The sequence below is a fragment of the Poeciliopsis prolifica genome, unplaced genomic scaffold (assembly GCF_027474105.1).
Source record: "Poeciliopsis prolifica strain line A6 unplaced genomic scaffold, Auburn_PproV2 SCAFFOLD103, whole genome shotgun sequence".
NCBI lineage: Eukaryota > Metazoa > Chordata > Actinopteri > Cyprinodontiformes > Poeciliidae > Poeciliopsis > Poeciliopsis prolifica.
Genome location: NW_026562478.1, coordinates 563,376 through 590,317, shown reverse-complemented (window position 1 = coordinate 590,317; position 26,942 = coordinate 563,376). Strand labels below are relative to the sequence as shown.

At 37.5% G+C, this 26,942-nt stretch overlaps 1 protein-coding gene and 1 pseudogene across 1 annotated transcript; both read left to right on the top strand.

Moving 5' to 3' along the window:
- Positions 1–552: 552 nt before the first annotated feature.
- On the top strand, positions 553–7,411 carry LOC129354076 (NLR family CARD domain-containing protein 3-like; annotated as a pseudogene).
- A 6,592-nt stretch (positions 7,412–14,003) lies between these two features.
- LOC129354104 (hatching enzyme 1.2-like) lies at positions 14,004–16,316 on the top strand. Its single transcript, XM_055023596.1, has 8 exons — positions 14,004–14,152; positions 14,326–14,353; positions 14,431–14,481; positions 14,963–15,094; positions 15,261–15,384; positions 15,459–15,637; positions 15,993–16,074; positions 16,184–16,316. The coding sequence occupies exons 1-8, from the start codon at positions 14,090–14,092 to the stop codon at positions 16,314–16,316; spliced, it is 792 nt and encodes a 263-aa protein (XP_054879571.1). The 5' UTR covers positions 14,004–14,089.
- Positions 16,317–26,942: the final 10,626 nt, after the last annotated feature.

Genomic DNA, 26,942 nt, shown 5'->3' with positions numbered 1-26,942 from the left:
ACTGCATGGCACCGCATGGTATCAAAAATTTAAAAAATGTTTTAAATCACTGATATAAGAGTAAAAACAATAATAATAATCTGATGTTGAGATATTTCTGCTCTTTGTATCCAGAATGATTTCCTTGAAGGCTAATACATTGTTGGAGCAGATAACCGGTTCCCTCCTCTGTCATATTAAGATCATAATTGTGTCATATGGATCCAACAGTTTTTTTACAGGTCTCAGTCTGTCCTGATAACTAGACATAGTCTTGCTCTCAGTAAATACCACTGTCATCTTTTAACCTTGTTTCTTGTCCAGTAGCAGAAACACTTACATTAAGAAGCCACAGTCCTTGAGTTGCATTCCAAATGACCAAACTTGTATCACCCATGAATCAAATAATTAAGGAATTGAACATATTTGTTCATATTTTTAAAGGTATGTAGTTTTAGGACCGCTATCTACTAAAAAAAAAAGCTGCATAATCTGGATAGTTGGCTGTAAACCTCAGTCACCATGTTTCCTCAACTTCTGAAACAACCACCAGGCAGAAAACAAACAGATTGACAATCTGCTGAAGCAGCATCCTTGAAACCAGAAGATCCAGGAACAACCGTCAGCTGTGAGGATGTTTTTGAACCTAGAAGAGACGAAGAAGTCAGAACGCTGGTGACCAAAGGTGCCGCGGGCATTGGGAAAACAGTCTTGACACAGAAGTACACTTTGGACTGGGCTGAAGGTAAAGCCAACCACAACATACAGTTTATCTTCCCATTCACCTTCCGAGAGCTCAACTTGCTGAAATCTCAAAACATCACCTTAGTGGGACTCATTCATCACTTCTTTCCTGAAATCAGAAAAGCAGGAATCTGTAGCTTTGAAGAGTTCCAGATTATGTTTATCTTCGATGGTCTGGATGAACTTCAACCTCCTCTGGACTTCCACTACACTCCGGTTCTGACAGATGCTACAGAACCCTCCTCAGTCCACACGATACTCGTAAACCTCATCAGAGGGAAGCTACTTCCCTCAGCTCGTCTCTGGATAACCACACGACCCGCGGCAGTCCATCAGATCCCTATTCAGTATGTTGACAGTGAGACAGAAATCAGAGGTTTCACAAACCAGCGGAAGGAAGAATACTTCAGAAAGAGACTCCAAGACAAGGAACTGGCCAGTAAAATCATCTCTCATATTGGGACTTCAAGAAGCCTCAATACAATGTGTCACATTCCTGTTTTCTGTTGGATCACTGCTACAGTTCTGGATCAGGTCCTGAAAGATAAAGAGAAAACAGAGCTGCCCAACACCCTGACTGAGTTGTATATCCATTTCTTGGTTGTGCAGGTCAAACAGGACAATGCCAAGTATCGCAAAAATGTTTTGACTGATGCCATCTGGAATTCAGAGACTGAGAAAATCTTTCTTTCAATGGGAAAACTAGCCTTTGATCAGCTGGAAAAAAGAAACCTGCTCTTTTATGAAGAGGACCTAAAAGAGTATGGCATTGACATAAACACTGCCTCGACTTACCCAGGAGTCTTTAGAGACTTTCAAGGAAGAAAGCATACTGAACCAGAAAAGGCTGTTTTGTTTTGTCCATCGGAGCATTCAAGAGTTTCTGGCTGCACTTTATGTCTTCTTGGTGTTCATGAAGGCTGGGGACAATCTGGTGAAAAGAAGTCGCAGTGCTTTGCAACCCGAATCTAAATTTAAACAGTTTTACCAGAGTGCAGTTGACAAGGCTTTGGAGAGTCCAGATGGATACTTGGACATGTTTACCCGCTTTCTCTTGGGGCTTTCACTGAAAACTAATCAAGACCTCCTGCAAGGCCTGTGGAAAAAGACCAAAAATGTTCCACAGGTTCAAAAAATGCTTATCCAACACATCAAGAAAAATATCAGGGATAGTCCTTCAGTTGAGAAAAGCATCCGGATGTTTCACTGGCTGAGTGAACTGAATGACCATTCCCTAGAGGAAGAGATTCAACAGTACCTGAGTGGAGAAGTCCTGGAAAAAGACCTCACCTCTTCTCAGTGGTCAGCACTGATTTTTGTCTTGTTGTCTTCACAAAAAGTGTTCGATGTTTTTGACTTTAAGAAGTTCTGCAAATCAAAGGAAGCCCTTCGGTGGCTAACACCAGTGATGAATGCATCAAAAAAGTCTCTGTATGTATCACACAAAGTTCAAGAAAGTTTTACTATTTATTTAAAAGAAAAGATAAAAAGTATTTATCTGGAGCTTATCTTTCAGGCTGTTTAGCTGTAACCTGTCGCAGAGAAGCTGTATATTCCTGGTGCCAATGCTAACCGCTGAGAACTCTTGCCTCAGAGAGTTGGACCTGAGTGACAATGACCTGCATGATGAAGGAGTAGATTTGCTTTCTTATGGACTCAGGAGTCCAACGTGTAGACTGGAGGTTCTCAGGTGAGTATTTGGAAGATTGAGGAAATAAACAATAACATTATTGTTCCATTCTTTGTATTTTTAATAAGAAAATTTAATACCACTGAAACAACTGAGAACTGGCCATTTCCTAAGATGAAAAGAGGCCGGTTTGCCTATTATCCATCCGTCCATCCATCCATCTATCCTCCGTCTGTCCGTCCAACATCGTCTTCTGCTTATCCAAATTTGGGTCATGGCTGAAGCAGCCTAAGCAAGGGGCATAGACGTCCCTTCCCCAGCTCTTTTGGGGGAATCCAAATGTGAGGAAAACATAGTCTCTCCAGTGAGTCCTGGGTCTTCCACTGGGTCTTGTCTCCATGGGACATGCCCAGAAACCCCTCACCAGGTAGGGATCCAAACCAGATGCACAAGCCATCTCAACTGGCTCCTCTCAATGTGGAGAAGCAGTGATTCTGGTCTGAGCCCCTCCCAGATGTCCAGCTAACCACTCTATCTCTCAAACAGAGCCCAAGCACCCACTGAGGAAGCTTAGAAGCTTCCCAAAGCTGATCGTGGATGATCAATAAACTGAGAGCGTCACCTTTTGGCTCAGCTGTCTCTATACCACAAGAGACCGGCACAGAGTGTGCATTTCTGCAAATGTAGTACTAGTCCGCCTGTGCACCTCCCATTCTATGTTTTCCATCATTTGTGAACAAGACCCATAGACACTTAAATTCCTCCATTGCAGGGGTGGGCACTCCAGGTCCTCGAGGGCCAGTCTCCTGCAACTTTTATCTCTACTTCAACACACCTGAGTCAAATAATGAGGTCATTAACAGGACTCTGGAGAACTTGATTGCATTTAGGAGGTGATTCAGCTATTGGATTCAGGTGTGTTGGATCAGGGAGACAACCAAGAGTTGCAGGACACCGGCCCTCGAGGACCAGGAGTGCCCACCCCTGCTCCATTGGGACAGGAGCTGTTCCCCAACTCAAAGGCTCGACTCAGAGAAGGTGGATGTTTGCATACAGGTGCAGGGGAGAGTCAAGCACATCCAGATGGAAACGCAGCGAGTTGCTGTAGTTGATTGCTTTACAGACAAATCGGAAAATAATTACATTACCATCCCGGCAGGCCAAAGTATTGGTGGAGCGCACCAGGACATAGCTGATGTGTTTTTTTTTTGTTGTTGTTGTTGTGTGATAAAGATGCCAAATCCCTTTGTACACAAAAGCAATAAATGGCTGGACAAAGTGAGAGTTCATCTATTAAACTGAATGAATATTAATTCCATTGGAGACAAATCACCACCAGGACATTCAGCCACAGATCAGATAAAAATGAAACAAAGTCATTCATCAAACTGCAACCTCAGGTATCCTGGTACCAACAGCACATTTGAACACCCTGAAGAAAAACCAGCGCAAAGGCAAATTCTTTCAGTGTATGATTTTTAGATTGATTTTTACACTTATTCATAAGTTGTTGATGTAACAATATGTCTTGATGAATATTTGCAGATTGTCAGGCTGTCTGGTCACAGAGAGGGCTGTGCTTCTCTGGCTTCTGCTCTGACCTCCAACCCTTCTTATCTGAGGGAGCTTGACCTGAGCTTTAACCATCCTGGAGAATCGGGCCTTGATGGTTTTACCGCTGGACTGCAGGATCCGACCTGGAAACTGAAAACTTTAAGGTACATTTAATTATTTTCATCCAGAAAAATAATTTCAGGACAAAAAGATTACTGTGTGTATGTGTACCTGTTCAACTTGTCAGATTCACAGAATATGTTCAACATCTTTAAATTTCCTCTTTCTTAAACAGAGCAGATCATTGTGGAAAACACCGTCTGTTTCCGTCACCCCAAAGGTGTAAGTAAACCCTTCTGTGATGGTCCGACCAGCAAACTCAAGGACAAAGGCATATAAAAAAATAACTATTTAATTTTTCAAAAAAGCTTAACAAAAGTTTTTTTTTTACAGCAAATCTCAAAAAGAAATATAAGAAAAATTGGCCCAAAAAATAATCAACTACAGCATACCAACTCAACAAACAAGACTAACTGACTATCCTCAATGAACACACAGGGGAATTTATATACAAAGGCTAGCCTACACACACACACAAGGAGGGGCGGAAGAAAACAAAAACAACCAATACATAAACATAAATAACAAATTCAAATCACAACATTTTACTTTAACACAACTATAAAACAAAACAACCTAACACCGTAAATATTATAACAATAGAGCGAAAGGAAGATGTCAATAGGGCGAGAGGAGGAGTCTTCCACATCAAATTTCCTGCTTCCCGCAGCCTGATGGTTCGTTCCAATTACAATCAACTCCTCCCAGCCAGTCCTTCAACTCAACCAAAAACAAAATAGTTAATATTCTAAATAAACCAAGCATTTACTAAAATGTGTGCACCCAATCTAGTAAACAACTTAATACCAAAAACCCACCACCAAAGAAAAAGTGATATTACCATTATAAATATTATCAATATAAAACATTAACTAAATACTAACACTGAAGAAAGAAATATTAACACTGAGAAGATGGAGGAACCTCCTCACCTTCCTAATGTCTGACTTTCTATATTTAGTTTATTTACAACAATTCAAATTCATACCAATACAATTCAAACATGCAAATAGATTCGATTCAGTGACATTAAGAGGAACCTCAAATAAAAGGCTATAAAGAACCTAATTTAGTCTGCATGTTTTGTTGAACAATCAGGTGCTCATAATGTCTAACAGAGGTTACAGTAGCATTAGCATGTAGCTCCTACCATAATCAGCCTCAGATATTACAAAACAAACAACCAATAATATTAATCCTGAGCTAAACATGGAAAAACACACAATTATCTCTGCAGATCTTATTATGTTAAATTTACACAATCAGAGCTGCTTAAGACCTGTTTTAAACTACAGAGCGCACTTACCAATGTTGGCCACCAGGAGTCTCTTGACACCTTGACACAGTAAATGAGAAACATTCAATGCAAACCAAAAATCTCTCAGTGCTCTAATTAACTGCCTTTCCAACAATAAATAATATTTATTGACAATAAAACTGAAACCAGATGCTGCTAATTTGCTACATTTTTGTAAAACAAGTTTCCTGAAATTCATTTTATGTAGAAATATGTTTATCAAACTTGCTGAGCTCCACATCAAAGGTCCTTTCATTCTGTCATATTGGCTTTATTTTGAAAACCTGTCATGTTCAAAGTATTAATGCAGAATAGATCAGGGCAGAAATCTTGTCAAGTTCAATGACTGCTAAGAAAAGAGTCTTTAAAAATGTCTGTCAATTCTGCCCTCCATGGAAAAAGCACAAGAGAACCTGAAGTTATCGGCTAAAATATCTGAGAAAAAAGAGATTAATATGATTATAAAGCATTACCTGTGAACCTCTAAATAAGTAATTAAGATATAAACTCTTCTATATAAAGCCAAAATGAAAATATGGATTTATGAAAAGAAAAATGTGTATTGACTCCAGTTTTTTGTCGTTCATCAGTCTTTCTTGAGCAGATGGTAGATCCCAACACAGCAACAGAAATCTGATACTGTCACTGGACCACAAACAGATGAAGGCTGTGAAAGAGGAGCTGCCATATCCTGACAATCCAGAGAGGTTTGACACCAGGAAGCAGGTGCTGTGCACTGATGGTCTGACTGGTCGCTGCTACTGGGAGGTCCAGTGGGAAGGAACAGTCAGAATAGGACTGTCATACAAAGGAATCAGGAGGAAGGGGGAGGGTGACGAGTGCTGCATTGGTGGGAACCATCAGTCCTGGGCTCTGTCATGCAGTCCTCAGAGTTTCACTGCCTGGCACAACAACACACCAACAGAAATAAAACAGTTCGAAAACACCAACTCCAACAGGCTGGGAGTGTATTTGGACTGGTCTGCAGGCACGGTGTCCTTTTACTCACTTCCTGACATAGTTTCCTCCATGAAAAAGATTCACCTTCATACGTTTCAGACCACATTCACTGATCCACTCTATGCTGCATTTGGGTTTGAACAAACCCAGGAGGGTGAGGATGAATCCTCTTCAGTTTCCCTGATGCAGGTTGAATAATGAGGCCTGATCCTTTAGAGAAGAATATTTTGCAAAGTGAGCACAGCAGCACTCAGAGTCAGGTAGACAGATTCATGTATGTATATATCTAATACAACAAGATTATAGTTCAGATCAAATGGGCCGTCTTTGCAAACGGCCCAATTGCAAAGATAATAATCAGAGAACATATCAAACAAAATCCACACACACATAATCCAGAAACTCAAATCTGTTTTGATTTCATTCATCGCTCGTAATAAACTATCAAAGCCTTAACATTAAAATATACTTGAATAAACAACATTGGTTATATTTGCCCATGTTTGTGTGTGAATGAATGTCTCAATATCAAGAAAGAACCATGAACTCATCAAAAGTCAAATCTTCAAAAGCTAAACTCTTTTTATGACAGCGAACCTTCAGATTCAGGTTATGAAGATGATAATGTTTAAAAAAAGTAATAATTTCAAACAAACTTTTAAAAGTCACTAACAACAGCGCTGTTGAGTTGGTTTATTCAATTAAATTAACTTGTCCTCTGGGTTTATTGTCTGAAAAATAAAAGATTTATAAAAATGTGTTTTTAATTCTTAGCAATTATTTTCCCCTTTCTAAAGGAAATATAGATTTGGATTTTCAACTCGCCGACATTGTGAAACTTTGCATTTAAATAAATGCAAAGTTTTAGTGAACAAAATAAATCATTCTGTGGGTGAATTTGATTAATTGTTATTTAATATTAATGCAGTTTTTTATGTATCTGAAGTTTTGCTGACACTTTGATTTCATTATATTGAATCAGATTACTATATGCTGTAATTTTATTAGCAGTTCTAAAGTGTTTATATGCTAAATGTCGTGACTGTCTTTGTAAATGTGCACCTCTGTGTTGGATTGGGTTGTGTGTGTGATAAATATAGTCTGGTATTAAACTCATGAGGCCTAGAGATCCCTGTCTCAGTATTTTCCATGTTTAAAGTTAAATCTGCCATTTGAATAGATTCACTTCACCTTATTATAATCAGCTCAAACATAAATCTGAATGGAAAACGTATCAGAATCATTAATATTCATTAATATTCTATATTTCAATATTGATCCTTTGCATTAAGGGTCAAAGGGCTTTAACCTTCATCCTGCAGTGCCCCATTCGAGCCACTAGAGGACAGAACTTCCCTCTTCATCAGAAGCTGCCAACCTGCTTTTCTATGCAACAGATTCAGCAAAACCATTTAAGTGACAGAGAAATGTTTCCTTTAAAGGAAAAATTGCCTTATTAAGTCAGTTAATGGGTTATATTTTTTTAACAAAAAAATGTTAAAATGCTGATTAAATCTGAAATCTGGTGCTTCATTAACTCTCCAGCAATTAGGATAAAGTTAATTATAAAGACCGTTTTCAAAAGCTGCTGAAAAATAATAATGTTTTCATTCCTAATTTTAAGAAATAATCAGTTTCTGGACAACTTGTGATTCCAGTGAAACCAAAATTTAAAACCAAAACTGCAGCCTTGGATGAAGGATCCATTTTAATAATGTTGGTTTTGATTGTGGCAGCATCATGCATGTTCACACAACACAAGAAAACTGCTAAGTTTATCACTATTTCTACAAGAAAGATTAGGTACTAATTTACAGACATGATGCAAACGGCTGTAAAAAACAAGATATTCTAAAATATCGGTGGCGTTTTACTGCGATCCGTCCAGATTCAACTCAAAAACTCTGGTCAGAAACATGATGGGTAAAATCTGCTAGAGAGCAACATGGTTAAGTTTTCCATTGCTTGTAAAGTTGCCAGTAAAAGTCAATGCAGCAAAAGAAAAGAGGGAAAGAGGCAAACAAAAGTTTAGCATCTATAATAGTGATAATCGATAAATAGATATACAGCTGACATTTTAAGGATGAATTTCTTAAGACATAAAGAATTTTATGAGCTTATTCTGTATTAATTAACATCCTAACAACAAGGTTGACATAGAAGCATAGCTGTTGTAATAAACAATGATGAGCATCAATCTCTGCAGAACCAGCATTTCCAGTCAGTAAAGTCTGAGATTAAAACAGAAACAATCCTGCAGCTTGTGAAGCTTTTGGAGCAGCTCTGTGGAAACAAATGAACCTGGTTGAAGTTAAAATGTTGACACCAGATCGTTTTCTCCTTTCAGGGACGACATTTTCAGAAGAACAAGATAAACTCCAGGCTCTTGGAGAACAACGGCCTCAAAAGGATTAAACTATGTTTTTTATTAACTTGTTTTTATTATCTTGTTTTATTAATCAAGATAATAAAAAAACTACCAGCTTCTGTTATACTATTCTAAACCAGGCTCAGTTTTATGTTTACGTGTCAAACAACTTTGCATCTTTCATTTCCATAACAAAGAAAAAAAATGGAGTTTAGAGTTTTGATTTAATTCATTAAGAGAAAAAAACACCCAGATTTTCCACTAACCCTGTAATTATCACAGCAACACCTGCTTAAAGTCATGCAACTCGGGTGGATTTAAGTTCAAACTTTGACTAGTTCTTCAATTCCTTTGGTTCAGATTCTGTTGCTTTTTGAAGATTTCTTTGCCTCCATGTTGTCTTAGAGATGCCATGTTGAAATAATTATGAAATAATTATGTTATTTCATAATTAATAATTATGTTTATTTAAGTTTATCTGGGATTATCTTTTAATGATCAAATATTGAGTAATTTAAGCATGACCTGAGAAAGAGAGAAACATTTACAAAGACTTGTTCACACTGACATTTCTGATCAAACAGACCAAACGCTGCCAGCAGAATCCAGCAGAACCAGTCGGACCCGACCTGAAACTGCTGCTGAATCAACTAAAGAAAGATGGCACGATCATTACTCGTAAGCCAACAAAAGCTATGCTAAGCACCGGCTTGCCAACTAATTCCCAAGCTTTCATGCCTGCAGGCGGCATGTCAGGCGACTGTAAATTAATAAAAAAAATCCAAATGTAATGGCTCTACATAATGATTGTGCAGTCATTTAAGTTTTATTTAGCATTATTTTTTATTTGTACTTATCTTGTTTTCTGGTTTCAAGAGTAAAAGTCTCCAGATTCTCTATTCTATTTGTTTGCTTTCTGCTAAAACCAGAATTATAAAAACAAAAGTATAAAACTAGTAAGTTAGCTTTCTCCCGTCCCATGTGAATTAATACATTTGCAGCAGAAACTGGAATAAAAACACTTGGAGATTTTGAGTTTTTACAGTGTAAAACCATTATTAAAATAAATGGAGAAGAGTAGGAAAAAGTAGGTAAAGTAAGTGCAGCGACGGCTCAGAAACATTTAAGCCTAAGAAGAAGAACAAAGTGCAGCAGCGCATTGTTGATCGAAGAAATGATGATGTGGATCAATTTTGGAGACATTTAACAAAGAGAGGTGAAAGTATTGTCACAATATGAAAATAAAACAGAGGAAGCTGATAAAAATGAAGCAGAGCTAATAGCAAAGGCCTTTTATGGCGTATTAACTGAAAAACATTTGTTTTTTATGTGAAGAATAGGGAGGTTGTCTTATGATGTGCTTCACAGTGTTTCCACTATATAAATGCATGATAGGTATTTGTGAATCTAAATAGAAGGACAAACAGACAACGCAAGTGAATTTTATGAAAGCTTTTGCAAAAGGAGAGAACCCAGCAAACTGCTGCTTCCAGCCGTTCACTGAGCACTCTGAAGACCCTTTGTTAGGGCTTTCTCTTTTATTACAAAGTAGAAAGTAGAAAAAGGAATGTGGAGGGAGGCAGATAGGAGTATCCCAAAGATACAAGTGGCTTCAAGGTCTGTACACAGCTGCAGCTCCAAAGTCTAACAAGTATGAGAGCTTTTCTCAGGGATGTGAATAATAAATCTATTATAGCTACCAATGTAAGAATGATAACAAAACATAATTATTCTAACATTCCCCCCTGTTTATAATTTTTACGTAGTAACTATGCAAAAAATAGTATAAAAAGAAAAAGAATGGATTACACATGTTATACAAGAGTTGTAGAATACATAATATATAATATAAGAAGGATAGAAAAAAGAAATGTAAAAGAAACATTGAAAACCAAATGCATATAATGTGGTGTTAATAATATAATAATGTTGAATGTAAGAATGAGAACACAGAAAAAAACAACAACCAAAAACAAACAAACAGCAGAAAATCAAGTGCAGTTATCATCACTAACACCATTTGTTTTCACATTTTCAGTGTAGGAGTCATCAAGCAAATGATTGAATCTGTTTATTAATTTACAAGACATCATCTCATGTACTCATTTTCCAGTCATCTTCTTTCTTCTGGAGCAACATGTAGTCCTCATCTGTGTCAGAGATTACCCTGACCAACTGATAGCTGAGCAGAGCAGTGTTAAATGTTTTTAACAGCATGCTTTGAAAACATAAAATGATGCAGGTTGTGAACAGACAGAATAGGATCAGTCCAGTCAAGATGGGTGTTCCAATGTTAAACAAAAGCTGCCACCAGAGTCTGGAGGTCAGCCAAGAAAGAAAGTCAAAAGTTTGTGAGCCCTGAGTTGCACTGTCCACAGAGTTCTTAAGCTCTTCCAAATCATGCAGGGCATCATGAATAGTTCCACCAGTTTCTCTTTCATCTCATGTTGAACCTATGATCTTGCAGACGCTTCCTTGAGAGGTTGTGAGAAAAGCCAATACAACACGGTTTTCAAAAGCATGTAAGCTCCATCTCCACACAGGAAGTACCAGTCAGCCATCACCCGTTGACCATAGTCTCCTGGCACTATGGCGCTGCAACGAGCTTTCTTCTGTCGTCCTCTCGTCTGCTGAGTGATGTCAAACGAACCTCCTTTCCTGAAGCAAATTGTGACAGTCTGGATTGTCGTTCCAGATGCTGCATCCTGAGGTTGGCTCCTGACCTCTGCAGGCGATGCAGTCGATGTATTCCGGTGTTGTTTCGCAGAAGGTGTAAACTGTGTTACACAGGTTCCATGGGAGCATTTATTTTACATTGATAGTTTCAAAACAATAATTTAAGTGGCAAATTAAATATTTGCATATAACTTAACATTTGACAACTTCCTTCAAGTGATGTGAAAAAAAAGCTGTGTTCCCATTTTGGTCCAAGATCAATAAGATATCAATCAAATCAATCAAATTTTATTTGTATAGCACATTTCAGCTACAAGGCATTTCAAAGTGCTTTACATCATAAACACAAAACACAAAGGCATGCAACATAGAATAAAATACCAAGTTTTTTTTTTTTTTCTTCCCTCTCTTTCCCTTTCTTCCCCCTTCCCTTTGACACGGAATTTAAGCGCCTGTTACAGCCGGACTCCGCCGTCCGTTTAACCACGGGTATTCGCCGGGCCCCGTTGCCCACAACAGGAAAAAAAAAAAAAAAAAATTACATACATATCCACAAATCAAATCCATACATATTACATTTCAAATGCAACTCTAAACAGGTGCGTTTTTACTCCCACAGTCCGTATTTATATGGATATCATTGAATACTTTTACGAGGGCAGTCTCCGTGCTGTGGTGAGCACGAAAACCAGACTGGAAAGTGTCAAAGCAGTTGGTCATCATGAGGAAACTATTTAATTGTTTACACACAGTTTTTTCAATAACTTTGCTGATGAATGGGAGGTTTGAGATTGGCCTGTAATTCTGCAATAGTGATTTGTCCAGGTTGTTCTTTTTTAACAGTGGTTTGATGACTGCTGTTTTCAAAGCCTGGGGGAAAACACCTGATGTAAGCGATGAGTTTACGATTTGGATCAGATCAGTAGCAATAACAGGCAGGACTTTGTTAAAGAAATGTGTGGGTAGGACATCCAGACAGCAGGAGCTTGAACTTAATTGATTTATAATTTCTTTTAGAGTTTTATAATTAAGTAGTTTAAAATGGGTCATTTTTTTCTGTATTTGTTTTGTTTTGGTACAGAAATGGTTCTGGCTTTAGAGTTGATGTGCAGATTAATCCTCTGATTTTTTGGATTTTCTCTGAAAAGAAATCAGAAAACGTATTACAGGCAACATTAGATTGGAATTCAGGTGGAAACGTCACAGGAGGGTTTGTGAGCCTGTCAACTGTTGCAAATAAAGTTCGAGCATTATTGATGTTTTTGTTTATGACATCTGCAAAGAAAGCCTCCCTTCCATGTTTTAGTGTTAAGTGATAGTTACGTAGTCTTTCTTTATAGATGTCATTATGAACGTAAAGTTGAGTTTTACGCCATTGTCGTTCTGCCCTGCGGCAGAGTTGTCTTGCAGACCGAACTATTTGTGCATTTCTCCATGGAGATTTCTTTCTACCAGTCAAAACCTTTACTTTAATTGGGGCAATGGAATCAATGATATATGAAACTTTAGACTGAAAATCATCTAACAACTGATCTACATCATTACAGCTTAAGGGTGAGGAGGAAGAGTAGATTTGATTAAATGTTTCTGCTGTGTTTTCTGTGAAAGAACGTTTTGTGACAGTAGCTGTTTGTCCAAGTGGGTCAAAGAATAAAGAACCTTCAAAGATAACAGCGAAGTGATCCGACAGGCGACATCAGTTACAGAGACATTGGAAATATTCACACCCTTACTGATAACCAGGTCCAGTGTGTGTCCTTGAGTGTGTGTTGCTTGTTTAACATGTTGTGTTAAACCAAAATTTTCTAAAATATCAGAGAGCTTTTTTGCTCCTCTGTTTTCGGGTTTGTCCACATGAATGTTAAAATCACCAACAATTATTAAACAATCATAATCAATGCATATGAGAGAAAGAAGATCATTCAAGTCAGTAAAGAAATTTTCCACATATGCTGGAGTTTTGTATAAAGTTAGTGTCAAAGTTCGTTTGAAGCCTTTAACCTGAATTCCAAGATACTCAAAAGATGTGAAATGACCGAAAGAGATTTTACTACAGTTTATGGTATTTTTAAATATAGAAGCCACCCCTCCTTTTTATGTTTTCTGTTCTCACTTAAAAAATTGTAGTCAGGAGGCGCTGATTCAATGAGTACAATTTGGTCATTATCGTCATTCAACCATGTTTCTGTCAGAAACATAACATCAACATTATACTCGGTGATGAAATCATTAATTAACAGAGCTTTAGCACAGAGTGATCTGATATTTAAAAGAGCTACTTAAGTGGCTTGGAGGCCAAAAGATTTTCAGTCTGAGGTTCCTTTAGGCAGGGGATCAATCTGAGGTTTGAATTAGGACCGCTGTATTTCATATTTCTGGTTTTTGTAAATTTTCTTGTAGTGATCCGGACAGGTAATGTCCTGTTCTGCAGAACCTGGGGGCCAGACACATTCTGGATGGAGACGGGTGTAAAGATAATTCTGGTCCCCGGCCTCAGACCTCAGAAACGCAGAGTGATGGATCCTCTGGGAAGTCAGGGCAGGTTGCTTAAATGTATACTTGACAGGTGACTGATGCACAAACAATGAGCCCTGAGGCACACCCCGTGTTCGCAGCGTTTAAAAGGTGGGAGGCTGAGCTGCTTCTGCATCCAGCCTCAGACTCCTGGACTGACAGGTAGGTACTGACTGTTATCTTAACAACAAAACTCTGTTTAGATTTGGATTTTTTCAGGTCAGAAGCTTCCCTGCAGAAAAGCAAGATGTTTAGAGTTTTCTTCTTCTTCCTCACCATCTCGATGGCAAGGACGGCGGCTGTTCCTCTGGTAAGTTGGAAGGGAGACAAATAAAACTAATTTGTTTCATCCAACATAGGGAAGCCTAATGTGTTTAGATATATTGGGTTTGCAATGCAGCATCAACAGCAAATATCCAAACCATCATGAAGCAGAAGAAATGTGGTTGACATTAAATGCTGAAATCTCTGTTTGTGTTGCAGAAAGCAGATGACAGTGAAAACCAAATCAGTGAGTAGAAAAAATAAAAGAAACCTGAAGTGAAACTGAAATCTCTGACATGTGGATTTCTTTCCTTCCTCCCACAGATGAGGACATGGATGTCACAGAAATCATCTCCAAAGCAAACGAAGGCATAAGTAAGAGAGCAATTTCACACAACCCAACAGCTTTGAATGTAATTTTATATTTGCAAGTCAAGACAAAAAAATAATCATCATCTATTAATAAATCGACTGATTCATTTCTCAGAAATTAGCTTAATGGTTTGCCTTTGTCAAATCTTCAAGCCTGATAAGAAACTGGATATTTTTTAATCTGCATAAGGAACTGTCCCTACATTTCACTAGTGATCAATCGGTTTATTTGCAGTCTGTACAATTTCTAACCAGGATAGCAAAGCATTTTAAAAATATTGTAAAAGTATAAAACAATACATTGGTTCCTTGTGTGTAATAAGAATAAGTAGTAAAAGACTCTGTACTCTCCTGGAGTGCTTTCATTGGCCAGCTCAATGCAGCATGTCTTGTTCAAGATGCAGAGGTCAAAGAATACACAAAAATCCTTTGTGTCATAAGAATCAATGTTCTTCACTCTGTTGTGTGTTTTGTGTTTCTGCAGAGACTCCACTGGTCCACGGTGACATTGCTCCGAGCAAATTGAGGAACGCAGACCCATGCACCGCCACCGGCTGCAAATGGCCCAAAACTGGAAAATATGTCTACATTCCCGTCTACATCTCCAGATCTTACTGTGAGCAAAACCAGCACCTGAATAAACACACAAGACTTTAAAATAGATGCAAACTTTTCCAAGTTCCTTCATGTTTATTTCAGAAGGCAGAGGGAACAGTAGATGATGTCTGTGTTGGAGTTTGTTTTGTAGTTAGGACCTTGGTGTAAGATGTTTTGTTTTGCAGCCACGGCAGAGCGTAACATCATCATCAATGACCTGGTGAGCTTCCACGCCTCGACCTGCATTCGCTTTGTCTGGAGGACTTCAACACGGCAAAGGGACTTCCTTCACTTCTACTCAGGATCCGGGTAGGAACTCAGTCACATACCGTGACTTTTACTTCCACACATTTCCACTGATTTCCTCCTGATCTCCCCGTCAGGTGCTGGTCCAACCTGGGCCGTCAGCGTGGAGCACAGTTTGTGTCTCTCAGGAAAAATGGCTGCATGCATCACTCCATTGTGCGGCATGAGATCAACCACGCTCTGGGCTTCCACCACGAACATGTCCGCTCTGACAGAGACTCCTTCGTCCAGGTCCTCACCCAGAACATCATCCCAGGTCGGCTCAGTCACACAACCGTGGCTTAATGCTTCTATCTGCAGAACATCTTGGTTAGATCTGAAAACAGAAGTATTTTAAACAAGTCATACATTTCTGTATTTTGCACATTTGGACACAAATGAAAAAAAAACTATTTGCATTCAGATCCATTCAGCCATTCATAGGGAACTTAATACTTTCCAAATGACCAAAATCAGAGAACTCAGCAGGTTTTTGTGTGGGAAGTTTGGAAACTGACATTTAAACTGTAAGATCACATTGCCTCATGTTCTACTTTTATCTATTGCAATGGAAAAGTGACATTTTCTGAAATAAGGTGACAATTTAAAAAGTTAACTTTTTTCTTAATCAGGGAACGAACACAACTTTGAGAAGGTGCAGACTAACAACCTGGGCACTCCCTACGACTTCAACTCCATTATGCATTACTCCAAGTGAGTCTTGGCTTCAAAAATACCTTCTATTGTGTTACACACAGCTTGCTGTTTTCAGTCTGACTGTGACTGCAGATGCATTTTGTTCATCACTTCCTCCTTCTTCCAGGACCGCCTTCTCCAGAAACGGCCAACCGACTCTCCTTTCCAAAGCTAATCCTTCCCTCAACTTTGGAAGAGCCTCATCGATGAGCGTCAACGACATCGCCCGCATCAACAGGCTCTACGGATGCTGTGAGTAAAATATTGATCTTTTCAAACATTTCTCTAGCATTTCCAGCAGCTGTATGACTTACGGTACTTTTTCTCTCAGCTTAAGTTTCAACACCATAAAGGAGAAACTTCAGCTCGCCAGCTGACCTTCGGCTCTGACCTGCTCCTCTCTCAAAATCTCAGAGCTACAGAAACTCTTCCTCTGCTGTCTCATTTACTGCATTTAACTACTTAACTACATAACTGCTGAAGACAGTTGCTGAAGAAACAGATTTTTGGGTATTACATCTCAATCTGTTAATGTCAGAATACATATTGTGCTTATTGGTGAAGGATTTCTTATCAAAAAAGGTTTTCTTTTATACTATGGTTTGGCTTTTTTTGCATCTGCTATAAAAAATGGAAAGGAATGTTTCAATTGAAGATAAATCTAAGGGGAATTTTGGTTAAGTAAATTATGTTGTGACATAAAAACTGTGTAAGATGGAAAGATGGACTGGACTGGTATAAAATATCTAAATAAAAGGCAATTATTCAAGAATGTACAATCTATGGAAATGTGAAATGTAAAAGTTCCCCAATTACATTTGGACTAAAAAGGTTTTTATCTACATAATGTTACAAGTTCTCATCCAACATGTTTTATTCTTGTGACCAACATGTTTTTTTCTGAAATTTAATGGTATTGTAATTCATGTAATCCATTCAATCAAGTACCAAATAAAATTTGATCATTCCAACATCAATGTTTCTTTCTCTCTGTAACAGTTGGACATTTGGGACAAAGATCAGGGTTTCCTTAGTGCAGCACCACAAAATAAAAGCCTCCACACTTTCAGTATGAAGTTGTTTAAAAATTAAATGCTAAAATAATGTAAAGCAGGTGAGATAAATAAAAGTATATATTCATAGACTATATTTGTGCTCTTATGCTAACCATACTCAGAGTTTTAAATGAGTTTAGATACAATAAAATGTTAATTCTTACTTTATTTTGAAGTAAGAATAAACATGGTTGTGACTTGTGAGACAGATGAGCAATGAAAACAAAAAATCAACTCCTCTATTTCCTCCTGCCATTGCCCTCTGAAGAAATGTTCCTCTCCTGGTCAAAAACCACCAATCAGAGCCAGGAGGAGGGGCTTAGCGCTGCTAATCATCCTCCTGTACTCTTTTAAATCTGCTATTGATTGAAAAGCAACTCCAAGTTACAAAAAACCTGTTTATCTACCATAATCTGTGGCTTTGCTAACTAGCAGGCTATGTTGCGGTGAGCCAGCATAGCCTGTAGTTTTGTAAAAAGCAAGAGGATGAGAGTGATGGACAGCGCTAAGACCCTCCTACTGCCTCTGATTTGCTTCTGCAGAGGATCTCGATTTTTCCACAGATTATCTGTTTTATGTGATACTGTCAGAACATAATGATAATATTAACAAGTATGTAAAAATATTTTTTCTATAAAAGTTACATTCTGGTGCTGTAAGTGATGAAACTTTTGTGATGGATACTCCTGTTACAAAGGATGTAGCTTTTAATTTGTTAGTTGAGATACAGAAACGCTGACTTACAAAATGCCAGTGTGCTTTGTGTCATAATATAAACATATTTCTGTTCTTTATGTGGTCAATATCATGACCTCCCTGCACAAATGTTCTAGAATGTTATTAGTCGATAACAACTCTACTACTTCCAATGAAAGAATAGGCAAAATAACAATGACAGGATAAAATAAGCAATGAAAGCAGAAGAAATATTGACTGAATCGCCCTAATCCTCCAGCTCCAAGGATTAAAAGAAAAGGAAAACAAACGAGTTTTCAGAAGAGATTTAAAATCACCTGGGAGAAAACAGCCCAACATTTATTTCACTTTCTCATCTGGAAGAGCTAAAAGCATTTTGTTTTCAGTTGGACTTCTGTTTTTTCCATTTTGTATTTTTGTAAAAACAGATTTGCTTCTATGTTCACGTGAGCTGCATGTTGTTAAAAGCTGCTACATTGTGCAAAGACGGGACCAAACAGTGATGCACTTCACCTGCAACTTGTAACAGCACTGGTTTATTTTGGGAACAGATTGTCCCATCTGGAATAATGATGGATATAAAAAGCTTGGTCAGCAGTTTCTTGTGTCAGACGGGATCTGAGCCTCAGCTGCTCCGTCAGGTAAACGGCTCTCTGACTCTTCTTTAACTCCCATTTGTTTTCTTCATCATGTTTACATGCTTTCAAACTGAAACAGAAAGAAAGCATATTTTCTTTTCGTGTCACGATGAAGCTTCAGGACCTTCATCATGATCCCGGTTTTTCTGTCCCTTCTCTTCAACTCAGTGGAAACTGTCGACACGGTAAGTTTATGATGGGATCAGTTCGTTTTACTGATTCACCTCACAGCTTAGACAAAACCCAAGATTTATGAAAGGCTGTTCTTCGTTTTGATTGTATTTATTTTTTAAAAAAGAAAAGTTTCAACATGTAAAAGACCAAAATGACGCAGTTTTCTTCCATCTGTGTTCCAGAGTCCTGTAGTAGAACCTGCTCAGTATCCCAGTGAGTTTGAAACAAAGATCAATTTTATCTGACACAGCAGAGGCATAAATTTAACCAAAGGTTCTGGCAACATTTCTTTCTCAGAAGAGTTTATGGATATCTTTAAAAGCATCCCACAACCACAAGCTGACAAAGGTGAGACACAAGCTCACAAAACAAAAACACCCAGCAGATAATAATGAGAAAAACGTATCATTTTAACTCTAATCCTTAAAATAACAACAAATACGCATTGTTTTGATGTCAGATGAATTTAAAATTGCAGTCTTGTTTTTGCATTCCTGTCTGTGTTTGTCTGTCATTTGCTGTGTCGCAGAGCCAAAGCGATATGATGACATTGCTATGCCAAAAATCTTAAAGAGGAATGCAGACCCGTGCACCATCACAGGCTGCAAGTGGTTCAAATCCGGAGAGTACGTCTACATACCGTACTACATCGACACTAATTACTGTAAGCATCATGTGACAAAACAGGCAAAAAAACTGACAGCTGAAGTTAAAATGACTAAACCCTCTGTTGAAACTTTAAGTTTTTTCAAAGATTTCTCAGGTGCTGTTAAACAGATCAATGATGCTTCAGTATGACTTTTCCAAACATCCTGGTTTTTATTTTGGATTCTTAAAAATCCAATTATTACCCTCTAAAGAACTGGCCTATTGATTTAGCCAAAGTGCAAACCACTGCTGTGAAATCATGTGCTTTCACTTGCATTCAGTCAATCGACAATAGAGAGACATTAGGGGCAGGCTTTCATCAAATCTCATTTTGACAGGTGCCACGCCCTTTTACAGGAAGTCCCGCCTTAGATGAACGGAAGTCCCGCCTTAGATGAACGGAAGTCCCGCCTTAGATGAACGGAAGTCCCGCCTTAGATCACCGGAAGTCCCGCCTTAGATGACCGGAAGTCCCGCCTTACACCCACCCCATCCCTCCCTTCCTCCCTTTCGAATGTGACGAGGTGCCTCCTCCTCCTCCTCCTCCTCCTCCTCCTCCTCCTCCTCCTCCTCCTCCTCCTCCTCCTCCTTCTTCTCCTCCTCGTCCTCCTCCTCGGCCTCCTCCTCCTCGTCCTCCTCCTCCTCCTCCTTCTCTTGATTTTTTCTTTTTTAAAGAGTAATACCAATACAACAACAGTTATTTAATCAAGAAAAATGTATATAATTATATACTATGCCTACTGAAGTTTAAATAGATTTGGAATGGAGATGTTACTTCTGATTCTGTGACTGGCCTACGACTGGGGTCTGAGCTGGGGGCTTGATCAATATAGGTACGGCCTGTGAAATCCCTTCGGGGGTCGTTCTCAGTGACATATGGTCTGTGTGTTAGGTTTTTCTGTTTTCTCTCTGCTGAATTCAGAAAATGCCGTATATCTGACTTTCTTTTTAAGAGTACAGCACCAACAACAGTTATTTAATCAAGTAAAATGTATATAATTATATACTAAACCTAGTGAAGTTGAAATAGATGCCGGAGATGTTGCTTCTGATTCTGTGTCTGTGTTCAGCCAGGCCTACAACTGGAGGTCTGAGCTGCGATACGCAGGGCCTGCGAGAGAAGGAATGTACTAGTTGCATACTTGCAAACTTGCAGGATGCAGACAGAATGATAAATTAGCCACCTCGGGGGAATTCAGAGCGATACAGAATGACAAATTAGCCACCTGGGGGAATTCAAGCAAGGCCCTCATGAACCCTGGTGGTTCATGAGGGCAAACCAGACCACATCTGGTTTCTCTGTTTTTCTCTGTTTATTTTTTTAAGACAGAAGAAATGTTTAGAAACACCCGCTCTCCTCCTGTCATACGATATTACAACAGGCTTCTGATTTTTCACAAGTAAAGCTCCTCAGCTGCGCCGCAGCGGGTCAATGCAGAGGGGGGAGTGCTAATTGCCTTGTTGTGTGTCTGGGGCAGTCGTGAGGGGAAAAAAAAAAAGCCCCTGCCCCCTGCAAATACATACGTCTAAAGAAAACCTGCTATTTAACTACATTATTTATGGTAGCATGACTAGTTAGTACTGACTACAAGTTTGTGATTTCTTTCATGCTTTCTCCAAAATAGTAAATGCCGGTTTAAACACATTTGAAACTCATAGATTTTTCTGTAACACTCACTAGTGTGATACATTTCAGTAAATGTTTCTCATTTGTACATGTACTTCTTAAGAATATGTGACTGTTTGTAAGCAGGCCAACGGGAGGTTATTCAAATTAAACTTTTAACTTTCCTTGGTTAAAGAATTTGTCCAGAATTTTCCAAAATTTATCCTCGCATCATTGTAAATGCTACTTTGGTTCAATTTTTTTCCTGCTGCTGAATCAACACTGATCTTCCCAGAGCTTCATGCTTTCTCCAAAATAGTAAACGCCGGTATAAACACATTTGAAACTCATACATTTTTCTCTGTAACACTCGCTAGTGTGAAACATGTCAGTAAAAGTTTCTCATTTGTAAATTTATTTCTTAAGAATATGTGACACTTATTAAACTGACCTTACTGAGACTACTCATATTTAAGTTTTAGCTTTCCCCAGAGTTGAAAGTTTTTTTTTCTCTCTTTCTTTCTTTATTTTTTCTTAACACTGCGCAACTACGCTCCGACATGGTAAATTATTTTGTTACCTTTATCATTATCCACTACTTGTCTCTAACTTATATGCTGTATGTTTCTCGGCCCAAATGATGCTTTTTTTCCTCCATCCATCATTTTACACACTTGAATGTGTTCAATAACGAAATATAGTTGTTGAATTTTCCGTTACTGAAGCTTATAAATGATCAATGTAAACTTTCAGTCTGTATTCAGATAGTGAATACAATTCCTATTATTTAGAGTTGATGCGTGCACTTGGATTTCTATCAATTTATTGAATGATGGTCTGCGTAAACATTTATCAAACTGAATGGCCATTCAGGTTTCATATAATTTTTTTATTTTGGTTTCTGTTGCACAACTTCAAATATATGCTGGCTATCAACCAACCATTCAATCAGTTTTTTTTTTCTTTTTTTAAAAAAATAACCCCTCTCACATCTTCTGACAACTAGCCCAACTTATAATAACATTAACTAAGTTTGCTAATGGTGCACTTTACCTAAAAACAAATATTAAAAAAAAAACATACTCACTACACAGCCCTTCTCCCAGAGTTGGTCACAACATGGTGATTGTTTTTTTTTTTACCGTTAAAATTATCTACAGCTTTTGTTCCTTGCTTCTCATGATGCTATCTGTTCACTAATGTTCACTAATGTTCACCTCTTGTAAATGATAAGCTTATTAACGAACAATATGAACCATCATGTGTTAAAGAAGATCATATCAGCCAGATGAAGTAAAATATCATGATACTCAAAGCAATCAAAAATATATTGATCTGAAAGGTAATTTCTCCTTTTCAGGGAGCTTAGACTGAATGAAAGGAATTATTGAAATATACGACGAAATATTTAATTTTTAGAATTTCGATAATAGAACTTCAACTATGAATTGAAAGATTACATTGTATTTATTAAGTGAAGATCACTTAATAAATCAACTGTTAATTAGTCATCATACTATGTAAATGACTAACAAAATTTGAACAAACAAGAAACTTGACTACCTCAAGGGATTTCTCACATTGGAGAATCAACTGTCTGATTTTCTTTAGCCCACTAAATTTAACCTTACCAAAGCTCTGCAGTAAAGCAAACAGGTACTTAGTTTGAAGCCAGAATCAGATGCCTTCAGCCTTCTGCTGAACCTGGACTTTGGCCGCTCTCGGTGTAAAATAAAACATCAGACTTTTTAAAAAATTGTCCGAGTGAACATCACTTAATTATCATCAACTAGTTGTTTATACTCATAAACCATTGGCAGGAATCTTTGGATAAAACACAGAAACAATAAAAAAAAAGCTTTATCAGTTAATCTATTTAAATTGAGTCCACGCAACAACAAAAAAAAAAAATAAAAGTGAACTATATGAAAGTAGTGAAGATGTTGTGTGCTAAATGTTTAACGTTTTAACATGCCCAGCAGACACCACACCATTTCTGCTCAAGCAAACCACAAGGTTTTGAACAGGACAACTATGTCAAAAAATAAATAAAAAATGAGACCGTGTATCTTTATTGTATGTAGCAAATATATTGCTGCTGGTGCTGCTGCTGCTGTAGGTAGAAAATAAAAGAAGTTTTGCAGAGAATAATATTCTGGATGAGTTTAAGAATATTCTTTGCCAAAATTACACAGTGTAACTACACTTGTATTTTATATGTTGCAGTAATTGAATCTTTTGAGGCAATTGGTTTGCATAAATTTAAGTAAATCCAACCTATTTTCCTGCTCTACATACTTAGCTAGCAATTTGCCAGTTAGCTTCCCAGTCTGAATTTCTGTGCAACGTCTTTATTCAGTCAACTCTTCTATCCTGTACTCCAATTCTATTCCAGAACTCCGATATTCTACATCCATTTTGTGAATGTTTTGCTTGCTTGTTGATCTTCAGCATGCTCTGAAGGCAGTATCTGGTTTCTCTTACTTTAAACCGCCCAACTTGCACCTGATTGGCACTTTAGCCTTTTGATTCCCTCCCAGTGAGGCGGTGCTTCACAAAGCAAATTGATTGTCAATCTGTTGCTCTCTGCCTGGTGGTTGTTTCAGAAGATGAGGAAACATGGTGACTGAGGTTTACAGCCAACTAGCCAAATTATGCAGCTTTTTTTTTAGTAGATAGCGGTCCTAAAACTACATACCTTTAAAAATATGAACAAATATGTTCAATTCCTTAATTATTTGATTCATGGGTGATACAAGTTTGGTCATTTGGAATGCAACTCAAGGACTGTGGCTTCTTAATGTAAGTGTTTCTGCTACTGGACAAGAAACAAGGTTAAAAGATGACAGTGGTATTTACTGAGAGCAAGACTATGTCTAGTTATCAGGACAGACTGAGACCTGTAAAAAAACTGTTGGATCCATATGACACAATTATGATCTTAATATGACAGAGGAGGGAACCGGTTATCTGCTCCAACAATGTATTAGCCTTCAAGGAAATCATTTTGGATACAAAGAGCAGAAATATCTCAACATCAGATTATTATTATTGTTTTTACTCTTATATCAGTGATTTAAAACATTTTTTAAATTTTGATACCATGCGGTGCCATGCAGTACCATGTGGTCAACCGCAAAGTTGTGCGTGAATGTAAAAGTCAATTATTTTTGTCACCCAAAGAAAATTGTAATGTGTTTATTATGAGTAGGATTAACCGAGCTGAAGGGAAAACAAAGAAAAAGGAGAAATAATATTCAGCGATACAGAATTGACTCAGCAAATATGAACCTAGGAAATTATTGAAACCTTCAAGAATTTTATGTGGCGTAAGATATTTAAGAAAAATAATCCTGATTCCATACTCATGAATTTCTTTATCTGGTTGTTATCTCTAAAATACGTTTTTATGTTGAACCCCAGACATCTCACCTCTTTCCCACAGTTTTTTACACTTTGTTCCACTACTTATAGTCAATGTTTTAAAAAAAATAAAAAACCCAGTACAGAGTTTTGAAGCGATGGAGGAAATTTACGTCAATATGGAACCTGTTGAACAAAGTGCATCTCATCCCACAGGTAAGAACAAAGTTACAGAGAAATATAGTATGTATTTAATTTAATTACATTTTGCTAAGGCTCAGGTTTCTGTTCAGGTTTCTGTTCAGGTAGCAGCAGCTCCAAAGAGAGGCTCTGCCTCGGTGTGGCCGTATCTTTGGGAATCCTGAACGTTTTCCTTTTGACCGAACTCATCGCCCTCAGTGTACACAGTGAGTCTTGTTATAGTCATCTTAAAGATGTAAAATGAGTACATTTTATGTTTCTGTTATAAAAAAAATGTCATTGATTCCTTTCTGAAATCGAACTGATGAATTAGCAAGGGTATAAAATCCTTCTGTTTTAGACTTTTTAGACTTTGTATACTGTAAATTATGTTGTACAAGATAGTGTGACTCATATCTTTTGCTTCGTAAATAAAAATTAAGATCGTAATTTTTGACAACAGCTTCTTAATATTGCAAGGGATGACCTTTGCCAGCTCAGACACCAGGCAATGGTATATGGGAAAATGCACAGTAAATTTTGTAAAGTGTAAATTTTGATGTTACAGAGAAAAACACCAATCTCTGCTTTCAACACATAAAACATTGCTCATCATTTCTCTTCAGTTGTACAAATTGTAACCTTTCTTAATTTAATTCAGTTGATTTTAAAATGCAAATTTTACGATAGGTAATCTAAAGACAGTTTACAAAAAAACCCAAAAGTAATTTTCCATTCTACTTATCAAACAGCGCAGCAATTTAAATGTATTATTTAAGTCAGTAAAAAACAAACAAACAAGCATAAAAGTTAAGTAATCGGAGTTTTAAAAAAAAATTGCAGATTGCATCATGTCATTGACTTGTCATTGACTTGACTTGTTTATATGCTTCTTCCTCTTCAAATTACTGTTATCCTATCATTGCCGATTTTATCCATATTTTCAGGGAAAGCCTGTGGAACCAACATGTACGATTGCTACCTTTCTTCTTTGTTGCTTTCATAGAGTAGGAACACCACAAAATGAATAACCTCACCGACTGAACTTTGAAATGAATAAAAAGTCATTCGGTTAATCATTCAGATACTCAGAATTATTTGAATTTCTTTCTTAGACAGGAACCCAGTTCCTCCATTATTATTATCATCATCATCATCATCGTCACAGTTCTGATTACAGACACTCTCAGTGAGTGCCGGTTGGAGACTGACTCTTTCCATCTTTAAGATGACTAGAACAAGCTCCTCACTGTTGAATCCATGGTGTCGGCATCACTTTATTACAAATGATAGTAAATAATTGGACATGTAGAAATATAATTTTACCAAGATAGAGCTTGAGCCGCTGTTACTGGACACAACTGGAGTTCCATAAAGTCAGGCAGTAAAAGTCACATTAAGACACAATCAGAACTTTATGCTAAACAGATCCTTCGCACAAAAACCATCCTCCAACGTTTGTTTATCATGTCAGAGTTTTAACAAGAAAGAAAGAAAAAACACAGAGTCCAACCGGTAAAATTGTTCCTTTATAAATCACAACGGTTGAAAGTGTACATTTTATCTTTAGGCTTTTATGCAACAACGTGCTAATAAGCTACGTTATTTGTCGTTAGTTAATAGTATCATTCTGAACACGACATCTAAACGTCGATCAGTACTGGACCTGGTCTTCTTTTCTTCTGCAGCCCCTGGAATAATAGCAACAACTGATCTCTGCTGTTCCTTAGGACCAAAATCTCCCTGTAAGGAGAAAAAACAAAATCAAAGTTTTGTTTCTTTTACATTGTTGTTTTTAGCGCACACAAATGATAGAGTACTTAATAAATTTTAATAAAAGTCTTCATTTAGATATATTATATTTGTTTAGACCAGAAAGGAAAGTTATTACGTAGTTATACTCTACAATTCAAAAGGGAAAAGTTTTTTAAAGTTTTGACAAACCTTAAAGTCTTTTCAGCTCGTGGAGGATCCGTTTCAGTGAAGTTATCAGTGAAGTTATCAGTGAAGTTAGCAGTGAAGTTATCAGTGAAGTTATCAGTGAAGTTAGCGTTCACGGAGGGAAACTTGTTGCTGTTCCGCTCAGTCAGAATGTTGCTGATGTCAGAAAAATCTGCTGTCATGTCATGAGCTGGAAACAAAATAAATAAATAAAATCAACAAACGTGTTTGCAAAAACAAGTTGCATCGTATTTTCACTTAAAACTTACAAAATAATTTCATGATTTTGGCAAAAGTGCCAATCAGGTGTAAAATCTGCTGTAGAATTTAAACTGAGGTAACGCTGAACAGAAAATCGTTTGAAAAAAAAAGAAAGAGGAGACATTCTACCCTAAATGCTGCAAATGCAAGCATTGCTGAAAATAATTCAAACTCATGTAACATCGTGTAATGTTTCAGCTCTCTGCATCACTTTGAGTAACCAAGCTTTATTCTTTTTTATACCCTTGCTAATTCATCAGTTCGATTTCAGAAAGGAATCAATGACATTTTTTTTATAACAGAAACATAAAATGTACTCATTTT

Coding starts and splice junctions, on each gene's coding strand:
- LOC129354104 (XM_055023596.1), top strand. CDS start 14,090: ATGTTTAGAGTTTTCTTCTTCTTCCTCACCATCTCGATGGCAAGGACG. Junction 14,354..14,430: donor TGACAGTGAAAACCAAATCA/GTGAGTAGAAAA, acceptor TTCCTCCCACAG/ATGAGGACATGGATGTCACA. Junction 16,075..16,183: donor TCCATTATGCATTACTCCAA/GTGAGTCTTGGC, acceptor TCCTTCTTCCAG/GACCGCCTTCTCCAGAAACG.